The sequence below is a fragment of the Callospermophilus lateralis genome, chromosome 18 (assembly GCF_048772815.1).
Source record: "Callospermophilus lateralis isolate mCalLat2 chromosome 18, mCalLat2.hap1, whole genome shotgun sequence".
In the NCBI taxonomy this organism is placed as follows: Eukaryota; Metazoa; Chordata; class Mammalia; order Rodentia; family Sciuridae; genus Callospermophilus; species Callospermophilus lateralis.
Window position 1 is genome coordinate 49,687,989 of NC_135322.1, and position 16,503 is coordinate 49,704,491.

General features: G+C 40.4%; 1 protein-coding gene across 2 annotated transcripts in view; it reads right to left on the reverse strand.

Annotated features, from left to right (window-relative positions):
* Gfod2 (Gfo/Idh/MocA-like oxidoreductase domain containing 2) overlaps positions 1-16,503 on the reverse strand; it is a 51,869-nt gene that overhangs the window by 13,743 nt on the left and 21,623 nt on the right. Inside the window, exon 2 of one of the 2 annotated variants that reach the window (XM_076839636.2) lies at positions 1,198-1,250. Coding sequence is in view for 1 of the 2 variants with exons in the window: in XM_076839635.2 (XP_076695750.1) it covers positions 907-1,165 (259 nt within the window). In the remaining variant the exon portion in view is untranslated. Of the gene's footprint in view, positions 1-906; positions 1,251-16,503 lie in introns of both variants that reach the window. The other variant, XM_076839635.2, reaches the window with a different exon arrangement.

Sequence of the window (16,503 nt, forward strand, 5' to 3'; positions counted from 1 at the left end):
CACACAGGAAGTATTAAACAAATAATTGCTAGATGTTTATTGGTTTGTTTTCCTACTAAATTAAACTCTAATTTATATAAGATTAAGAGAAGGGGCTGGGGTTGTGGCTCAGTGGTAGAGTACTCACCTAGCATGTGCAAGGCCCTGGGTTCAATCCTCAGCATCACAAAAAAATAAATAAAATAAAGGTATTGTGTCCAACCAACTACAACTTAAAAATATATATATAAATTAAATAAATTAAAAAAAAAAAAAAGATTAAGAGAAGAATTTGTCTGTAGTTGACAGAAAGAGAGCCCAACAGGAACTGCAGAACACCTCAGCAGGCCATGCCCAGTCAGGGGCAGGAGGTCACTGAGCCCAGAGCTCCCTGAGGGAGTGGAGATGTGAGCAGACCATCCCTTAGATCCTGCCAGGAAAGCCTGTGCTGTTAGAAAGCCTTCCTGCCATCAGGCAATATAAGATTGTAGTTTGGCAGGAAGGGCGTGTACTCACTACCAAGGGCTGACAAAACATGGGAAACAGTAGCCTTGCTAGATAGCATCCCTCACTTCCTGTGGTGCTACATGACATAGCATGGAAGAACAATCACACAAATCACAACCAATTCCCCAGTCCCAGTGCCTAAAGAATGCTGACTTCCCAGAGGTAGACTTCTCATTGCCTGAAGTATAATCATCTTCAGCTTTAGTTTTGCTCAGGGATTTACTAATGGGAAGAAGGCTGAGTCATTTTCCTCTTAGAGCTGTAAAGCCCTCCAATATGCCCTACTCCAGAGGTCTAGGACTCCTATGTCCTAGAGTACCACTATCTGCAAACACAGGGCCAAGAAAAAATACCCAGGCCCAGGGAAAACTGCCCAAAGACAGATACAAGCTACAACTGCCAGAGTCTGACAGTGCATACCTAGAGCCTTCACAGATATCTGTCGGGTGAGTGGAGGGGGGATATTGATGCACACCAGGTCCACGTCTTGATGCAGCAAAACATCATCAGTCCGGCTGGTGTAGAAGGTGATGTTCATCTCCTCAGCAAGCTGCTTTGCCTCTTCCTCGGTCTTTCCCCACAGGGCCTCCACTGTGAACCCTTCTGCCCTCAGCAGTGGGACCAGGACCCGGGCTGAGCTGCCAGTCCCAAACACTCCCACTCCTGGCAGCATCTTCATCCCAACCTCTGCTCACCAGTTCATCTCCTCACCAGAGTCTCCAGCATGGAGCTGACCTTCCCACAGTCCTGGTCAAACATGGTTCCTAGAATGGCAAGGAATACACTGGTTAGAAATGAAGGAAACTCAGAGGAGACTATTTTCTTGGCTTATTTGGAAACAATAAATTCTTTGCCTGAAAAGCACATGAGCTGGGTGTGGTGGTGCATGCCTGTAATCTCAGCAACTTGAGAGGCTTAGGCAAGAGGAGCATGAGTTCAAAGCCAACCTCAGCAATCTAACAAGACCCTGTCTCTAAATGAAATATATAAAGGGCTGGGGATGTTAAGTGCCCCTGGGTTCAATCCCCAGTACTAAACAAACAAACAAAAACAAACTAAAAACAAATGAAGTACTTCCTTCAATGAAAAGCTACAGAATCTCCCTCCACGGAGACTGCAGGAAACCAGTAATATCCATATACTGCTGGGCACCATGGCACACACTGTAATCCCAGAGACTCAGGAGGCTGAGGCTGGAGGACTGCAAATTCAAGGTCAGCTTTGGCAACTTCATGAGACCCTGCCTCAAAACAACAACAAAAAAAAAAAATGAAAAGGGCTTGGGATGTAGCTCATTGGTAAAGCTAATGAGTTTAATCCCAGTACTCACCCCCTCCCACCTAAAAACTGTCTACTGCAGCTCAGAAAAGATAAAAAAATGAAAAGAGGGTAAAAGCAGGGTTCAAAATCCCTGTTTTGAAACTTGCCACATCCCCAGCCCTTTTTATTTTGAAATAATATCTTGAGAAACTGCTTAGGGCCTTGCTAAATTGCTGAGGCTGTCTTGAACTTGGGATCTCCCTATCTCAGCCTCCTGAGTCACCAGGATTACAGGAGTATGCCACCTCTTCTGACTACATTTGAATTTAATAATAAGTATTCTCAGGTTGACAGGATGTGGATGGTTTTCACCATCTTATTTTTTTTAAACTGGACCAAATTTTCTACATGACTATATCTTACTTATTGTGCAGTTTTTCTTCTTTCTCTTTTTTTGGAGGGATGTTGTTGTAATACTAGGGACTGAACTCAGGGGTGCTTTGCCACATTCCCCAGACTGGATTTGAATTTATAATCCTCCTGCTCCTCCCAATTCACTGGGATTACAGGTATGCGCCACAATGCCCAGTAGAATTTCCTTCTGAAGGATGAATTATATTCCATTGTATGAATGTATATCCAATATTTTGTTTATCCATTCTTCTGTCAGGTTGCTTTCACATTTTGGATACTGTGAATAATGTTGCTATGAACATAGGTGTATGTCTATGCATCTCTTTGTGCCCTGCTTTCAATTGTTTTGGGTATATTCCCAGAAGTGGAATTGCTTAATCATATGGCAATTCTGGTTTTTAATTTGTTGAAGAAGTGCCATACTGTTTTCCTTAATAGCTACATCATTTTACATTTCCATCGACAGTGCATAAGGGTTATAATTTCCCCACTTTCTCTCAACACTTGTTATTTGTATGTGGCGCTGAGGATCGAACCCGGGCCGCACGTATGCCAGGCAGGCGCGCTACTGCTTGAGCCACATCCCCAGCCCCAACACTTGTTATTTTCTGGTATCTTTTGATAATACTCATACTGATAGGTGTGAGGTAACCATCATTTTCTTTTTAAATTTTTTATTTATGCTTGGCACAGCTGTAATCCTAGAGGCTAAAGAAAGGAGTATCACAAGTTCTAAGCCAGTCTCAGCAACTTAGCAAGACCTGTCTCAAAAAATAAAAAGGAACAGGGAGGTGGGACTCAGTGTTACAAAGTACCCCTGGGATCAACCCCAGTCTCATCTCTTTAAGAGATAAGACCTCACCATTTTTTCCAGGCCGACCTTGAACTCCTGGGTTCAAGTGACCCTCCTGCTTCAGCCATCTGAGAGGTTGGGACTATTGGCCCAGGCCAATGGGTCCGGCTACCATCAATTTCTTTTAAAGATCCTCAGGTGATCCTCAGACCTGAGAACCTCTGAGATCTATTTATTTATTTAGGGTGTGGGGCAGGGTACTCGACCACTGAGTCACATCCCCAGCCCTATTTTGAATTTTATTTAGAGACAGGGTCTCACCGGGGTTGCTTAGCACCTTGCTTTTTTTTTTTTTTTCCTCCAATATATATTTTTAACATTTATTTTCTAGCTATAGTTGGACACAATACCTTTATTTATTTATTTTTATGTGGGACTGAGGATCAAACCCAATGCCTCATACATGAGAGGCAAGTGCTCTGCCACTGAGCCACAACCCCAGCCCCAACTTGGTGCCTTGCTTTTGCTGAGGCTGGCTTTGAACATTCGATCCTCCTCCCTCAGCCCCCCCCCCCCCAAGTTGCTAGGATTACAGGCGTGTGCCAACAGTGCCTGGGTGAGCTATATTTAACCCAAAAGAAAACGTATCTGCATTTAGAACTATTACAAAATGTCCTGAGTTCTATGTTTTCTAAACCTTTTTACCCCTCCCTTTATTATGATTAAAAAGACTAATTTTCCATTAAGAGGGAAAGTCTCTGATTAACAGTATAACTATTTTAACTTTTACATTTCCTTCCTACATATTTTTAACATTTAAAAATAACTTTATAAATATCTGATAATCCCATATTACTGATTATCTTTTAAAAATCTTACTACTTCTGATCTTGCTAACTGTAGTCTCACAATATTTAAAGTTATACCCACATGTTGGAAATTATTGATGTACTTGTATGTACATAACATTGCTTGACTTGCATCTCTCACAGATCACACTCTATTTGTCAGTTTAACAGAGACATGGCATCTCTGCTATAAATGCATCACAGTCAATTGTTCCATTCCCATTCATGAGCACTAGGGATACACACATTTCCTCTTTCCCTTCTCCCGACATCCTTATCTCCCTGGCCATTACTCAGTGACACTTTCAGTTCCCTCAGCTCTTGCCCAACCTTCTTAAATGCTTCCTGAGGTTCTGCTGCACTCATCCTCTCCTGGATACAGGTCTTTTTTTTGTGGGGGAGGTACCAGAGATTGAATTCAGGGGCACTCAACCACTGAGCCACATCCCCAGCCCTATTTTGTATTTTACTTAGAGACAGGGTTTCACTGAGTTGCTTAGCACCTCACTTTTGCTGTGGCTGGCTTTGAACTAGTGATCCTTCTGTCTCAATTTCCAAAGCCACTGAGATTACAGGCGAGCACTACCAGGTCTGGCCTCCAGATGTAGTCTTTAGACCCTTCTCCTGTCTTTCTCCCTTTCCAAGGCTTTCCTCTGTATACCAGTGACTTTCAGGTTGGCAGCACAAGCCTAGCTTCATCTCCAGAGCTTCACACCTACATGAACTGCTATTGGGCATCTCTGCTTTTATTGTTCTACCAGCTCCATAAAGCCTATGTTATCAAATATGAACAAAAGCAGTAAAGAGAGGGTATACAAGCCTGTATGTATGTTTTTGCATCTCTTTTGTATCTACCCTAGACACAATTACATGCCTGCATTAAGAGTTAGTTTGACAGTATAGTCCAGTGCAGCATCATTTACTGCTTGATTCTTCCTGTGGAACATTTGTGCCTTTGTGAACCATTGAAATAAGCATGATTTAGGTTGCCTCTAACTCCAGATCCATCTGCCAGTTTTGTGATTGCTTGTGTTCACTCTGGTTGGAGTCTGATTTGTCTTAGCTATCCTCTTTCTTTCTGATGGTAAATAATGTCTGTAGTCTCTCAGCCACTCTTCTTTCCTTTTTTTCTTTCTTTTTTTTTGGCAGTACTGGCAAATGAACCCAGAGGCACTCTTCACTGAGCTACATCCCCAGCCCTTTTTATTTGTGAGACAGGGTTTCACTAAGTAGCCCAGTCTGGCCTTGAACTTGTGATCCTCCTGCCTCAGCCTCCTGAGTGCCTAGGATTTCAGTGTGGGTCACCATACTTGTCTTGTCCATGTGCTCTCTAAATTCATGCCCAGAACACATTTCCTCCTTTCTCAGAGGACATTCCTTCTCACTCTAGTTACATTTGGGTGTATACATATTTAAGCATCAGTGGTGGAAAATGACAGATGGATCAGAATTTTTTTTTTGCAGGTGGGGGGGCTGGTGGGTACCAGAGATTGAACTCAGAGGCACTCAACCACTAAGCCACATCCCCAGCCCAATTTTTGTATTTTAGAATCAGGGTCTCACTGAGTTACTTAGCACTTCATTGTTGCTAAGGCTGACTTTGAACTTGAGATCCTCCTGTCTCAGCCTCCCGAGATGTTGGGATTACAGGCATGCCCCACCACGCCCTGGCTTCAAAATTAATAACCTCTGTTTTACTTCCACTGACTCAAGGGGCAGCTTCATCAACAACCTTGAGGAGTATCATCTGCCCCTGAGGATGCCAGATGGCATGAAGCTAGGCAGGCTTGAGGACTAGGTATTTCCTGCTTAAGCAGGCAGAGCTGGTTTTCCTTGCTTATTTCAGAGGCTACCCATTCTCACTCTTAAATTTTCCTACTCTTTGCCCCTAATATCCTTACACATACCTTTCATATGCCTCTGAAGATCTCCATAAACACAGCCCTGCTAAGCTCCCATGAATTCCAACCACCACATGCTGGTCAGGAACGAAGGGTGTAAAGTGTCAAGTAATGGCAAAAGCAGAACAGAGGTGAGAAGCATGGAAAAGGTAACCACCTTGCCTGGTTCAAATCCTGGTTTTGTTACTCACCAGTTGGGTGACTTCAGGAAAAATCTCTTAATCATACCATGTCTCCATTTCCTCATCTATAAAATGAAGATAATTTTATCTACCTCATGGGGATTTAAGGATTAAATGAGGTAATATTTGTAAAGCACGCACAACAGGGCCTGGCTCATAATAAATCACTACATAGGTCATATTTTTTGGGGGGGAGGGTACTGGGGATTGAACTCAGGGACACTCAAACTACTGAGTTACATCCCCAGCCCTATTTTGTATTTAGAAACAGGGTCTCACTGAGTTGCTTAGCACCTCACTTTTTGCTGAGGCTGGCTTTGAACTTGTGATCCTGACATAGGTTATCTTTGTAAAAAAGATATCTTTTACCCATTTCTGACTGGCTTAGCTGTCTCTCTACAAAAGCTGTATCAAAAAACAGCTTTTGAGTTCTTTCCTATTTGAGCTAACATGCAATAGGCCAGGTAGTGTGTAGTGCAACCCTGTTTTACAAATGAGAAAAGAGAGGTTCAGGATTCCACAGCTGGTTTTGTGCAACATACCTAACACAACCAGTGTGAAACTTTAAGCAGGTTACTTAGCTTCTCTGAGCTTTTAATGGTTACACACCTGTCAAAACACACAGCACTGTACACTAAAAAGGATAAATTTTATTAGTGTGTAAATTACACTTCAATAATTAAAAATGACAATGAAGTTCTAAGCCTAAGAGCCAGAGAAATTGTAATACACTTAAGAGTACAGAGAATCTAAAAGGCCTGAAATGCCTGGTAATGAAGTAGGGATTTGTGAATTCTGTTTCTCCCAGATGGGCTGAATATCATCCTACCTTCAGTATGTCTGATCCATGATGCTAGAGCTGCTCCTACAAAAATCATAGGACAAAAACTCCTTCCCTACTACAGGGTAGGGCCAAATCTAATCTGATACCTGTTTATATGAAGTTTTACTGGAATGCAGCCACACCCATTCATTTACATATTCCTTTCTGACTGCTCAGTAGATACAACAGACCATATGGCATACAAAGTCTAAAACAGTCAATATGGCTCTTTATAGAAAAGGTTTACTGACCCTTGATCTACCCCATGGGTTATATAGCTCAGGAGGCTTCAAGAACAGTCTAGAAGATAGTCAGGATTATGATTAAAAAACAACAAAAAAAGATACCCTAAACAGTAGTGGCATACTCCTGTAATTCTAGCTACTTGGAAGACTGAGGCAGGAGGATCTTAAGTTTGAGGCCAGGCAAGCAATTCAGTGAGACCTTGTCTGGGGTGTAGGTCAGAGATAGACAGCATGTGTGGTGTGTGTGGCATGCTCACCTGAGTTCAATACTCAGCACTGCAGGGGCAGGGGTTGCAGGGAGAGACACTTCCCTTATTCTGGGTAAAAATCACAGATTCTGGGAATTCTAGAGTTAATCATTTATCAGGCATTTTGCATAGGAGTCAGACCCCAGGGGCAGAAGATGCCTATGAGTTCTTTCCTATTTAAGTTAAATAAAAAGTATTGGGGGCCATTGTTTTGGATTAAGCTCCTGCACTGTATCCCAAAAGATCAAGCTAAAACTCCAAATGAAATCACTGATGCTAAGGTTCCATGTCACCAAGCTGAAACTATATTGTTTATCTGACTTCAGAAATTAGAATTGGATCCAAGTTTCTCAAACAGACAGTTGCAACTAACATGATAATGAAGATCTCTTTGCCTTAATCCTTACACAAAAAAGGTAACCTGAAGTAACCTGATGTTAGCCAATCAGCCATTTTTCTATTGTTCTGCCTCCTCACCTCCCTGTCTTACCTAGGAAAGTAACTCTGAAAAAGTGAATCAATCCATTTTTTAAAATTGTTTCTGCTTTCTTCAGCCCTTTTCTTTTCTTTTAATATTTATTTTTTAGTTATAGGTGGACACATATCTTTATTTTATTTCTATGTGGTGCTGAGGATTGAACCCAGTGCCTCATGCTTGCTAGCCAAGTACTCTACCTCTGAGTCACAATCCCAGCCCCCATCTTCAGTCCTTTTCTATCTTTAAAACCATCTTTCTCTGTTTGGCTCACGGTACACTTATTCTAATTTATGGGATGAAGTGTTACTCAATTCTAGAACTGAAAATAAAGCCAACTACAGTCCTTAAAAATAACTTGCAATTTGTTCTTTGACACTAAACAATCTTTACAATGTTGAGGGTTGCAATGTGCAGAGCTAAAATCTATATTTCCCTGTCTTCCTTGCATACAAGTATGTTTAATAAGATAAATATAGAAGGTACAATTTTGTAGAACTTCTGAAAATGTTCTTTAGAGGGGGTAATCTCAACAGGCACACCCTCTTTTTGACCCCTCCTGTCTGTTGGGAATGTGAATGCTATGGCTAGTGTTACCATCAGGCAGTGTCCTGAGGATGGAATAATTTCTTACAGATAATGGCACTGAATCAAACATCCTTTGAAGCCTCAAGGAACTCCACCTCACATACAAAACAGGCACTTGAACAAATATGTTATAAGGTATGACAGAGCAACAGAAAAACTTGTTTGCTCCACAGAGAACAGCACTAACTACAAGGCTGAGGGGTGTGTAAGCAGGAAAGGCTTCCTGTGGGTGATGATGTAATAGACCCAAATTGGCCAGAAAGACAAGAGGTCAGTTGGGTACACTGGCGCATGCCTATTATCCCAGCTACTCTGAAGGCCAAGGCAGAGGATCACATGTTCCAGGCCAGTGGGGGCAATTTAGTGAGACCCTACTTCAACATTAAAAAAGGGGTGGGGTGTTTTGTTTTTTTTTTTTAAATACCTGTAGCTCAGTGGTAAAACACTTGTCTAGCATGTGCAAAGCCCTGAGTTCAATCCTCAGTTCCATTAGAAAGACAAGAATCCACAAAACCCATCTAACATATTAAATGACAAGGCCTTCCCCTTTATTGATGGCTCACTTTTATTCTCCTAGGGCCATTTAGTCAGAAAGTTATTGTCTTTTGTTTTAGTTGTAGATGGATACAATACCTTTATTTTATTTATTTATATGTGGTGCTGAGACTCGAACCCAGTGCCTCACACATTCCAGGCAAGGGCTCTACTACTGAGCTACAACCTCACCCAGAAAGTTATTCTTTAGATGGACTTGAAATGTGGTCCCATGAAACTTCTACACTATGGAACTGCCTGTGATATTTATAATGTTTCCTCACCTATGATAGGTTGCATGCAAAATAAAGACAATAATTCCTTTGCTTTTTTAATGCCACTGGGTAGTCAACAGCCTCCCACACAGACTCTGGTTCGCGAAATTGCTTCCTCTGGCCAATGAGACATTAGCAATATAATATAATAAGCTGGAAAAATACTTGTGCATTAGGGTAGCTCTTGTAACTCTTAGGATCTCTGGGGGCCATTACCATATGAACAGGCCCAAGCCATTCTGCTGGATCAACAAAAACATGTGACCAAATCATCCCTATTGCCCCAGATGACACATCCAATTGCTAGTTATGTGAGAGAAAATGCCAAGCTGTCTAGTTCCAGCTGAGCTGACTCAGACCACAGCAACCACCCAGATCATCCAAAGAATCATAACATTTGTCTTAAATTACTGAATTTTGAGGTTGTTATATGGCAAAGAACTAACTGACACACTCCTCCATAGAGTGAACTTCCCCAATTCCTTCAGGCCTTCCTCAAATGTTCTACTCCACCAGCCAAGGCTACTCTAATTTGTCCATCTTTGTTTGTCAACAATCCCATAAAAATGAAGTCCCCAGAACTGAACACCATATCCTGAACATACTCTGGCCTTCTTTTTGCTGGAATTATGCTTCTATTAAGCAGCTTACATTCATTTTACAATGTAGATTAATGATATCATTCTGACACACAATAGACTTATTTATATGTCCTAATATTCTTTTCTTGTTCAGTCAGGTTTTTTATTATTATTATTTATTTATTGGTATCAGGGATTAAACCCAGAGGCACTTAACCACTGAGCCACACACCAGCCCTTTCTTTTTCATCTTTTTTTTTTTTTTTTTTTTAAAGAAAGAGTGAGAGAGAGAGGGAGAGAGAGAGAGAATATTTTAACATTTATTTTTTTTAGTACTTGGCAGACACAACATCTTTGTTTGTATGTGGTGCTGAGGATCGAACCTGGGCCGCACGCATGCCAGGCGAGCGCGCTACCACTTGAGCCACATCCCAGCCCCTTTCTTTTTCATCTTGAGACAAGGTCTCACTAAATTGCTCAGGGCCTTGCTAAATTGCTGGGGCTGGCTTTTAACTTGAAATCCTATCTCAGCCTCCTGAGTCATTGGGATACAGATGTGTGCTACCATACCCAAGCTTCAGTCAGATCTTAAAAACATTTTTAATGGTGGTAGCATGTGTCAGAATTTTTGTCCCTTTTAAAGTAGAATATTATTTCACTGTGTATATATACCACATTTTGGTTATCTATTCATCTGTTGGTGGACACCAAGGTTGCATGCTTTAACTATGGTAAATAATACTGCTGTAAAAATGAAACATTTAAAATTAAAATTAATGTAACAATTAAAATTACTTTTTTGAATCAAAGTTCAGTACTTTAGCTTTATCCTCTAATTAATTTCATTTGACTTATTTGGAGCCAATAATAACTGCCTTTTTTTTTTTTTTTTTTTTTTTTGAGAACACACTATATGCCAAGTGCTTTACAGGCTCATCTGATTTCACTATTATAAAATCTTGAGTTAGGTACTATTATTATTTTCATTTTATAGATAAGGAAACCGAGGCCTCCATCATTTTGTGGATTAGGTGTTTTCATAAATTACAATTTCATAGAACTATGCTAGCTCTCATTTCTCCTGCATAATGAGATCAGAAGCTACAGAAAATGCAATGCTCATACCCAAATAAATTATATCTATATTTGACACTCCCTTGGGTTAAGCAGTCCAGTAAATGTACTTTAAAAACATACTGTTATCAAACACACACACACACACACACACACACACATACAAACACTAAGAATTGGAACAGACCATGATCTCAAGGCCAACAACTGGATTTTTATTGTTTTAGGCAGCACCTAGTATAGAGTTAGACTTTAAATGTTTGCTAGATGAAGTCATTTATAAACCCGCATTGTCTAATGTTCAACAATTCTCTTTCTAAGTGTTCAGGGATTGTTGGTTTGATAAGATGTCCCTGTGTTATTCTGAGGAATCATCAGGCTCAATCATCTTCAGCTGGTGCTTCTGTCACCTTCTAAAAATTGGGATGAATGTTTGCATTGTCCATAATCTGGCATCTCTCTTTGTTCCACAATACCTTAAATTTTATTGACAGCAGTGTTACCTGTCACTTTGCTCAGACCCTTGGGATGTAATTCAAATGGACCAGGGGAACTAAACTCATTGACAACTAGTATTCTATCTTCCCAAACCTGCTCTTTCCAGGTGGGTCTTTGATAAAAGAGAATTATATATATAGGAGTTTAGTTATATTTTCTGTCATGTCACCCTTTGCTTAAAATCTTAAATTCTCCTTGAATATCTCTTAGTATATCTTTTTTTAAAAATATTTTTTAGTTATACATGGTCACAATATCTTTATTTTGTTCGTTTATCTTTATGTGGTGCTTCACATGTGCAAGGCAAGCATTCTGTCACTGAGCCACAACCCCAGCCCTTCTCAGTATATCTTCAAGAATACTTTTGAGCGGGGATTACGCCTATAATCCCAGTGGCTCAGGAGGTTGAGACAGAAGGATTACAAGTTTAAAGCCAGCCTCAGCAACTTATCGAGCCCTAAGCAACTCAGGAGACCCTCTTTTTTTTTTTTTTTTTTTTTTTAAGAGAGAGTGAGAGAGAGAGAGAGAGACAGAGAGAGAGAGAGACAGAGAGAGAGACAGAGAATTTTAATATTTATTTTTTAGTTCTCAGCAGACACAACATCTTTGTTTGTATGTGGTGCTGAGGATCGAACCCGGGCCACACGCATGCCAGGCGAGCGCGCTACCGCTTGAGCCACATCCCCAGCCCCGAGACCCTGTCTCTTAAAAAAAAATAAATAAATAACTGGGGATGTGGCTCAGTGGTTTAAAAAAAATACTTTTCTCTATAGGATCTTTCAAGTGTCATTTGTTCTGGGATTGTCTCTCTCTGATCCTATTCAAAGCTCTTCAGAAATTTTCAGATAGATAGAGACTAGATGGTTCCATCTGAGCAATCTAAAAATGTATCTATAATAGCTTGCCCTGCAACAGGCTTTTTAAAATTACAAAATAAGCTTTCTATTTTCAGTTCCAGGCTTTTAAAAAGAACCATTAGAAATTTCTATAAACAAGTTACTACCTTTACTCTGCAAACCAAACAAATGCCGTTACAATTGATTTTAGCCAAAGCATTAAATCAATTCAATGGGGAAAGGAAACTTTTTAATTTTTTTTTGAGCTGTGGGTATTGAACCTAGAGGTATTGAACCACTGAGCTACATTCCCAGACCACTGAGCTACATTCCCAGATCTATGAAACTAGTCTCACCAAATTGTTGGCTTCAACAACTATATCCTCCTGCCTCAGTTGCTGGAATTATAGGCATGTGCCACATGTTCTAAGAAAGGAAACTTTTAAGAAAAGGTGTTGGGGAAAAAAAAACCAGAAATGGTATTGGAGCCAGGCTCATGCCTGTAAACCCAGCTACTCAGAGGCTATGGTGAGAAGATCACAAATGTGAGCCACTTTGATGCTAGTCTGGGCAACTCAGTGAGACCCGGTCTCAAAATAAAAAATTAAGCAGAAAATGGGCTGGTAGCTGAGTGGTAAAATACCCCTAAGTTCAGTCCCCAGCACAACCAAAAAAAAAAAAAAAAAAGGCAAGTCACAGGCTGGGGGGAAAAATTGTGCTGAATGTATACATAAGAAAGGATTTCACCTATAAAAGAACTCCTATGAATAAATAATAAAGACAAGCCACTTGCTGGGTGCAGTGGTATGCGCCTGTAATCCCAGCGATTCAGGAGGCTGAGGCAGGAGGATTACAAATTCAAAGCTGGCCTCAGCAAAAATGAGGTGCTAAATACTTATCTCTAAATACAAAATAGGGCTGGGGATGTGGCTCTGTGGTTGAGTGCTCCTGAGTTCAATCCCCAGTACCCAAAGGGGGGATGGGGGAGACAAGCCACTCAATTAAAAAAAAAAAAAAATTGTCAAAAGACGGAAATAGTCACTTCACCAAAAATACAAGAATGATTAATAAGCACATAAAAAGGTGTTCCATATAATTAATTATCAGAAACACTGAAATTGAAAGCACACCAAGATACCCACTAGAATGGTTAGGATAAAAAGATCAACAACTTAAAAAAAAGAAAAAGAAAAAAGATCAACAATGAAAGTGTGAAGAGGACAGAAGGAACTATCATACTTCTTGGTGGGAGTGAAAAAGAGAACAAAATTGACGATAGTTTTTTATAAAATTAAACATACATGAACCTAATCATAGCAACTCCCCTAGTAGATACTTACCCAAGAAATAAAAACATATGCATGGCCACAAGAGAATTTATACAAATGTTCAGAGCAGCCTTATTCACAACCAAACCAAACTGAAAACAAACCCATATGTTCAATAACAGGATAATGGATAAACAAATTAAGGGGTTTTGCAACAGAATGAAATATAGTATAGCAGTAAAAACAAATTAACTGGGCTGGGGTTGTGGCTCAGTGAAAGAGTGGTTGCATATGTGAGGCACTGGGTTAGATCCTCAGCACCACATAAAAATAAACAAAATAAAGATCTTGTGCCCATGTGTAACTAAAAAAATATATTAAAAAAGAATTAACTAAAAATACATGCAGCAATATGTATGCATCTTAAAAACACAGTGAAAGATGTTAGGCACACACACAAAACTTACACTGTGGGATTCTATTTGAAGGAGAGGAACAGGCAATCCTTATTTATAAAGACAAGTAATGTGTAAGTGGCAGTGGATGAGGGAGGAGGAATTAATTAGAAAGGGAAACAAAGAAACATGCTAGAGAATGAAAATGTTCTACTTCTTGAGTGGTGCTATGCCGCAATCTGGCTGGGCACAATTCAGTAGCCACTTGTCAAAAGAAACTAACTTTATTTTTAGAACCACACACGCCAAACAAAACAGCTCCTCAGGAAAAACCCTCAGAGCCCAACTGCCACCACCGGCTTCCCACAAGCCACTTCCCCCACCACCAGCCTCTCCACCTCCCACAATCCTCCTGCTCTTGAGGCCGATTGGCTGGGTCGCGTGGGCGGAGCCAAAAAGTCCCCCAATGAGCAGCTCCGTGGCCTGAAAGGGCAGGGAAACAGCCCAATGAGCATCACTGCAGAAGAGCCAATCAGCTAGATGTTGCTGGGGCCGCTGTGAGCCAATCATCAGCTGGCAGTCTGAAAGGGCGGGGAAACAGCTCAATGAGCATCACCACAGAGGAGCCAATCAGCTAGATGTTGCTGGAGCCGCTGTGAGCCAATCACCAGCTGGCAGTCTGAAAGTTTGCTGGGGCCCCTTCTGCTGTGGCTCTCAACATCTCCCCCTCTCTGTTTAAATAACAAGTATGTGGCTTAGGGATCATGCCTGCCTTAGGTTGTCCAATAGTACATATGGTTCTTACCCGTTATCGGATGAGCTGACCTCAAGGCGTCAGCCTCCTGTCTTAGGTTGGTACCACTGCAATTGGATCTTACCCGTCACTGACTACCGGTCCAGTATACAGCCACACCTGTGGAGAGGTCTTTGTACCAGCAGGGGGGTGAGGTTCTTTGCCTCACCTCTGTTGGCCCCCAAATTTTAGCTGAACGATCATGACAAGCAGAAGGGAGGAAGATACACCAAGCCAATTGACGGCTCCTTTTGGAAAAATTGTACCACCGATGACACCATCAGCATAAATACCCCAACACTACCACAAGTCGCTGCACCAACAGATAGTTCACAATGCATACAAGTGACACATAGTTCAGGCAAGTTCTGCAAGCAGTTCAGTGATGGCTATTGCAGAAGCTGTAGATTGGTTTTATCTTTGCTTTACCAGCACTGGGATGAAGATAGGAATTCTGGCAATAATGGCTAAAGAAAAAATTATGTAACATTCCAGAAGGCACTAAAAGAAAACAATTTTCTTAACAATTCACATTATTTTGAAGAGAATTATTAAATATAATGAAAAGGAAAGGTGAAAGTAAACAAACAGATCTGTTAACCTCCTTTTTTGTTCACATTTTAAAACAATCCTCAACAGCTATTTACCCAATTTAAATTAAACCATTTAAATCACGTGAATAAGGCTGGGGATATAGCTCAGTTGGTAGAGTGCTTGCCTAGCATGTACAAGACCCTGGGTTCAATCCCCAGCCCCACAAAAAATCAATCAATCAATCAATCACGTGAATAAAAAAAAATTATTTGGATCCATTTTTTCATGAGCGTTCATGATATATGGATATACGTACATACAAAATACAACATAAAACACAAGTGTGCACACATAATATAATACGTACAACACAACATAATAGTAAAGGCCTTATAACTTTTTACAGGTGAAATCTCCATTGCAATGTTTAAAAACTCTATAGTCAAAAAATAGAACTGATCAGCAAAACATTAACCTAGGTCTGTATGAGCTCAAAAAACAAAATAGAACTTCATGATATGGGAAAGGGCAATAATAAAATAGATATTGAAAAAAACATCCTGGTTCTGTCGCAGATGTAAGAATAACCAAACTGGAGTTCTGGATATCAGCTGTTATGGATTTGAGCAAATCATCATCTTTTTGGTCTGTAGAAATCGCTTTAGTTAATCTCTCTGGAATCCAAATCGGCTGCTGTTCTCCCTGTGGAAACACATAAACAGACCCCCGATTCCAGGCAATCACTGGGTCAGGACCTTAGTTAATCTCTCTGGAATCCAAATCAGCTGCTGTTCTCCCTGTGGAAACACACAAACAGACCCCCGACTCCAGACAATTACTGGGTCAGAACCTTTCCATTGTCCTGTTAGAATATCCTTCCAAAGTACCTTGGGCTTATTTACATTTTTTGGACACATATGCCTTTCCGCAGCACTAAGCCCTGATGAATCCAAATTTAAAAAGATTAGAGTAAAAAGGGTTATTTTAAGTTTATCTTTGGGGAATATATACCCCTTCCCAATTCCTTTTTTTTGCTTTAATAAGTACATTTTAATAGTTTGATGAGCTCTTTCAACTATGCCTTGTCCCTGTGGATTGTATGGGATTCCTGTTATATGAGTAATGCCAAATGATGAGCAAAATTGTTTAAAAGAGGTAGAAGTATAACCAGGGGCATTATCTGTTTTTAACTGTTTTGGAACGCCCACAGTGGCAAAATTTTGTAAGCAATGAGCTATAACATCTTTAGTTTTTTCTCCGGCATGAAGGGAGCCCATCAAAAATCCAGAAGAAGTATCAACTGTAACATGCAAATATCTTAATTTTCCAAATTCTGGCAAGTGTGTGACGTCCATCTGCCAAATATGGTTAGGTGTCAGCCCTCTAGGATTGACTCCAAGATTAACTTGTGGTAAAAAGGTCACACAATTTTGACATTGTTTTATTATTTGT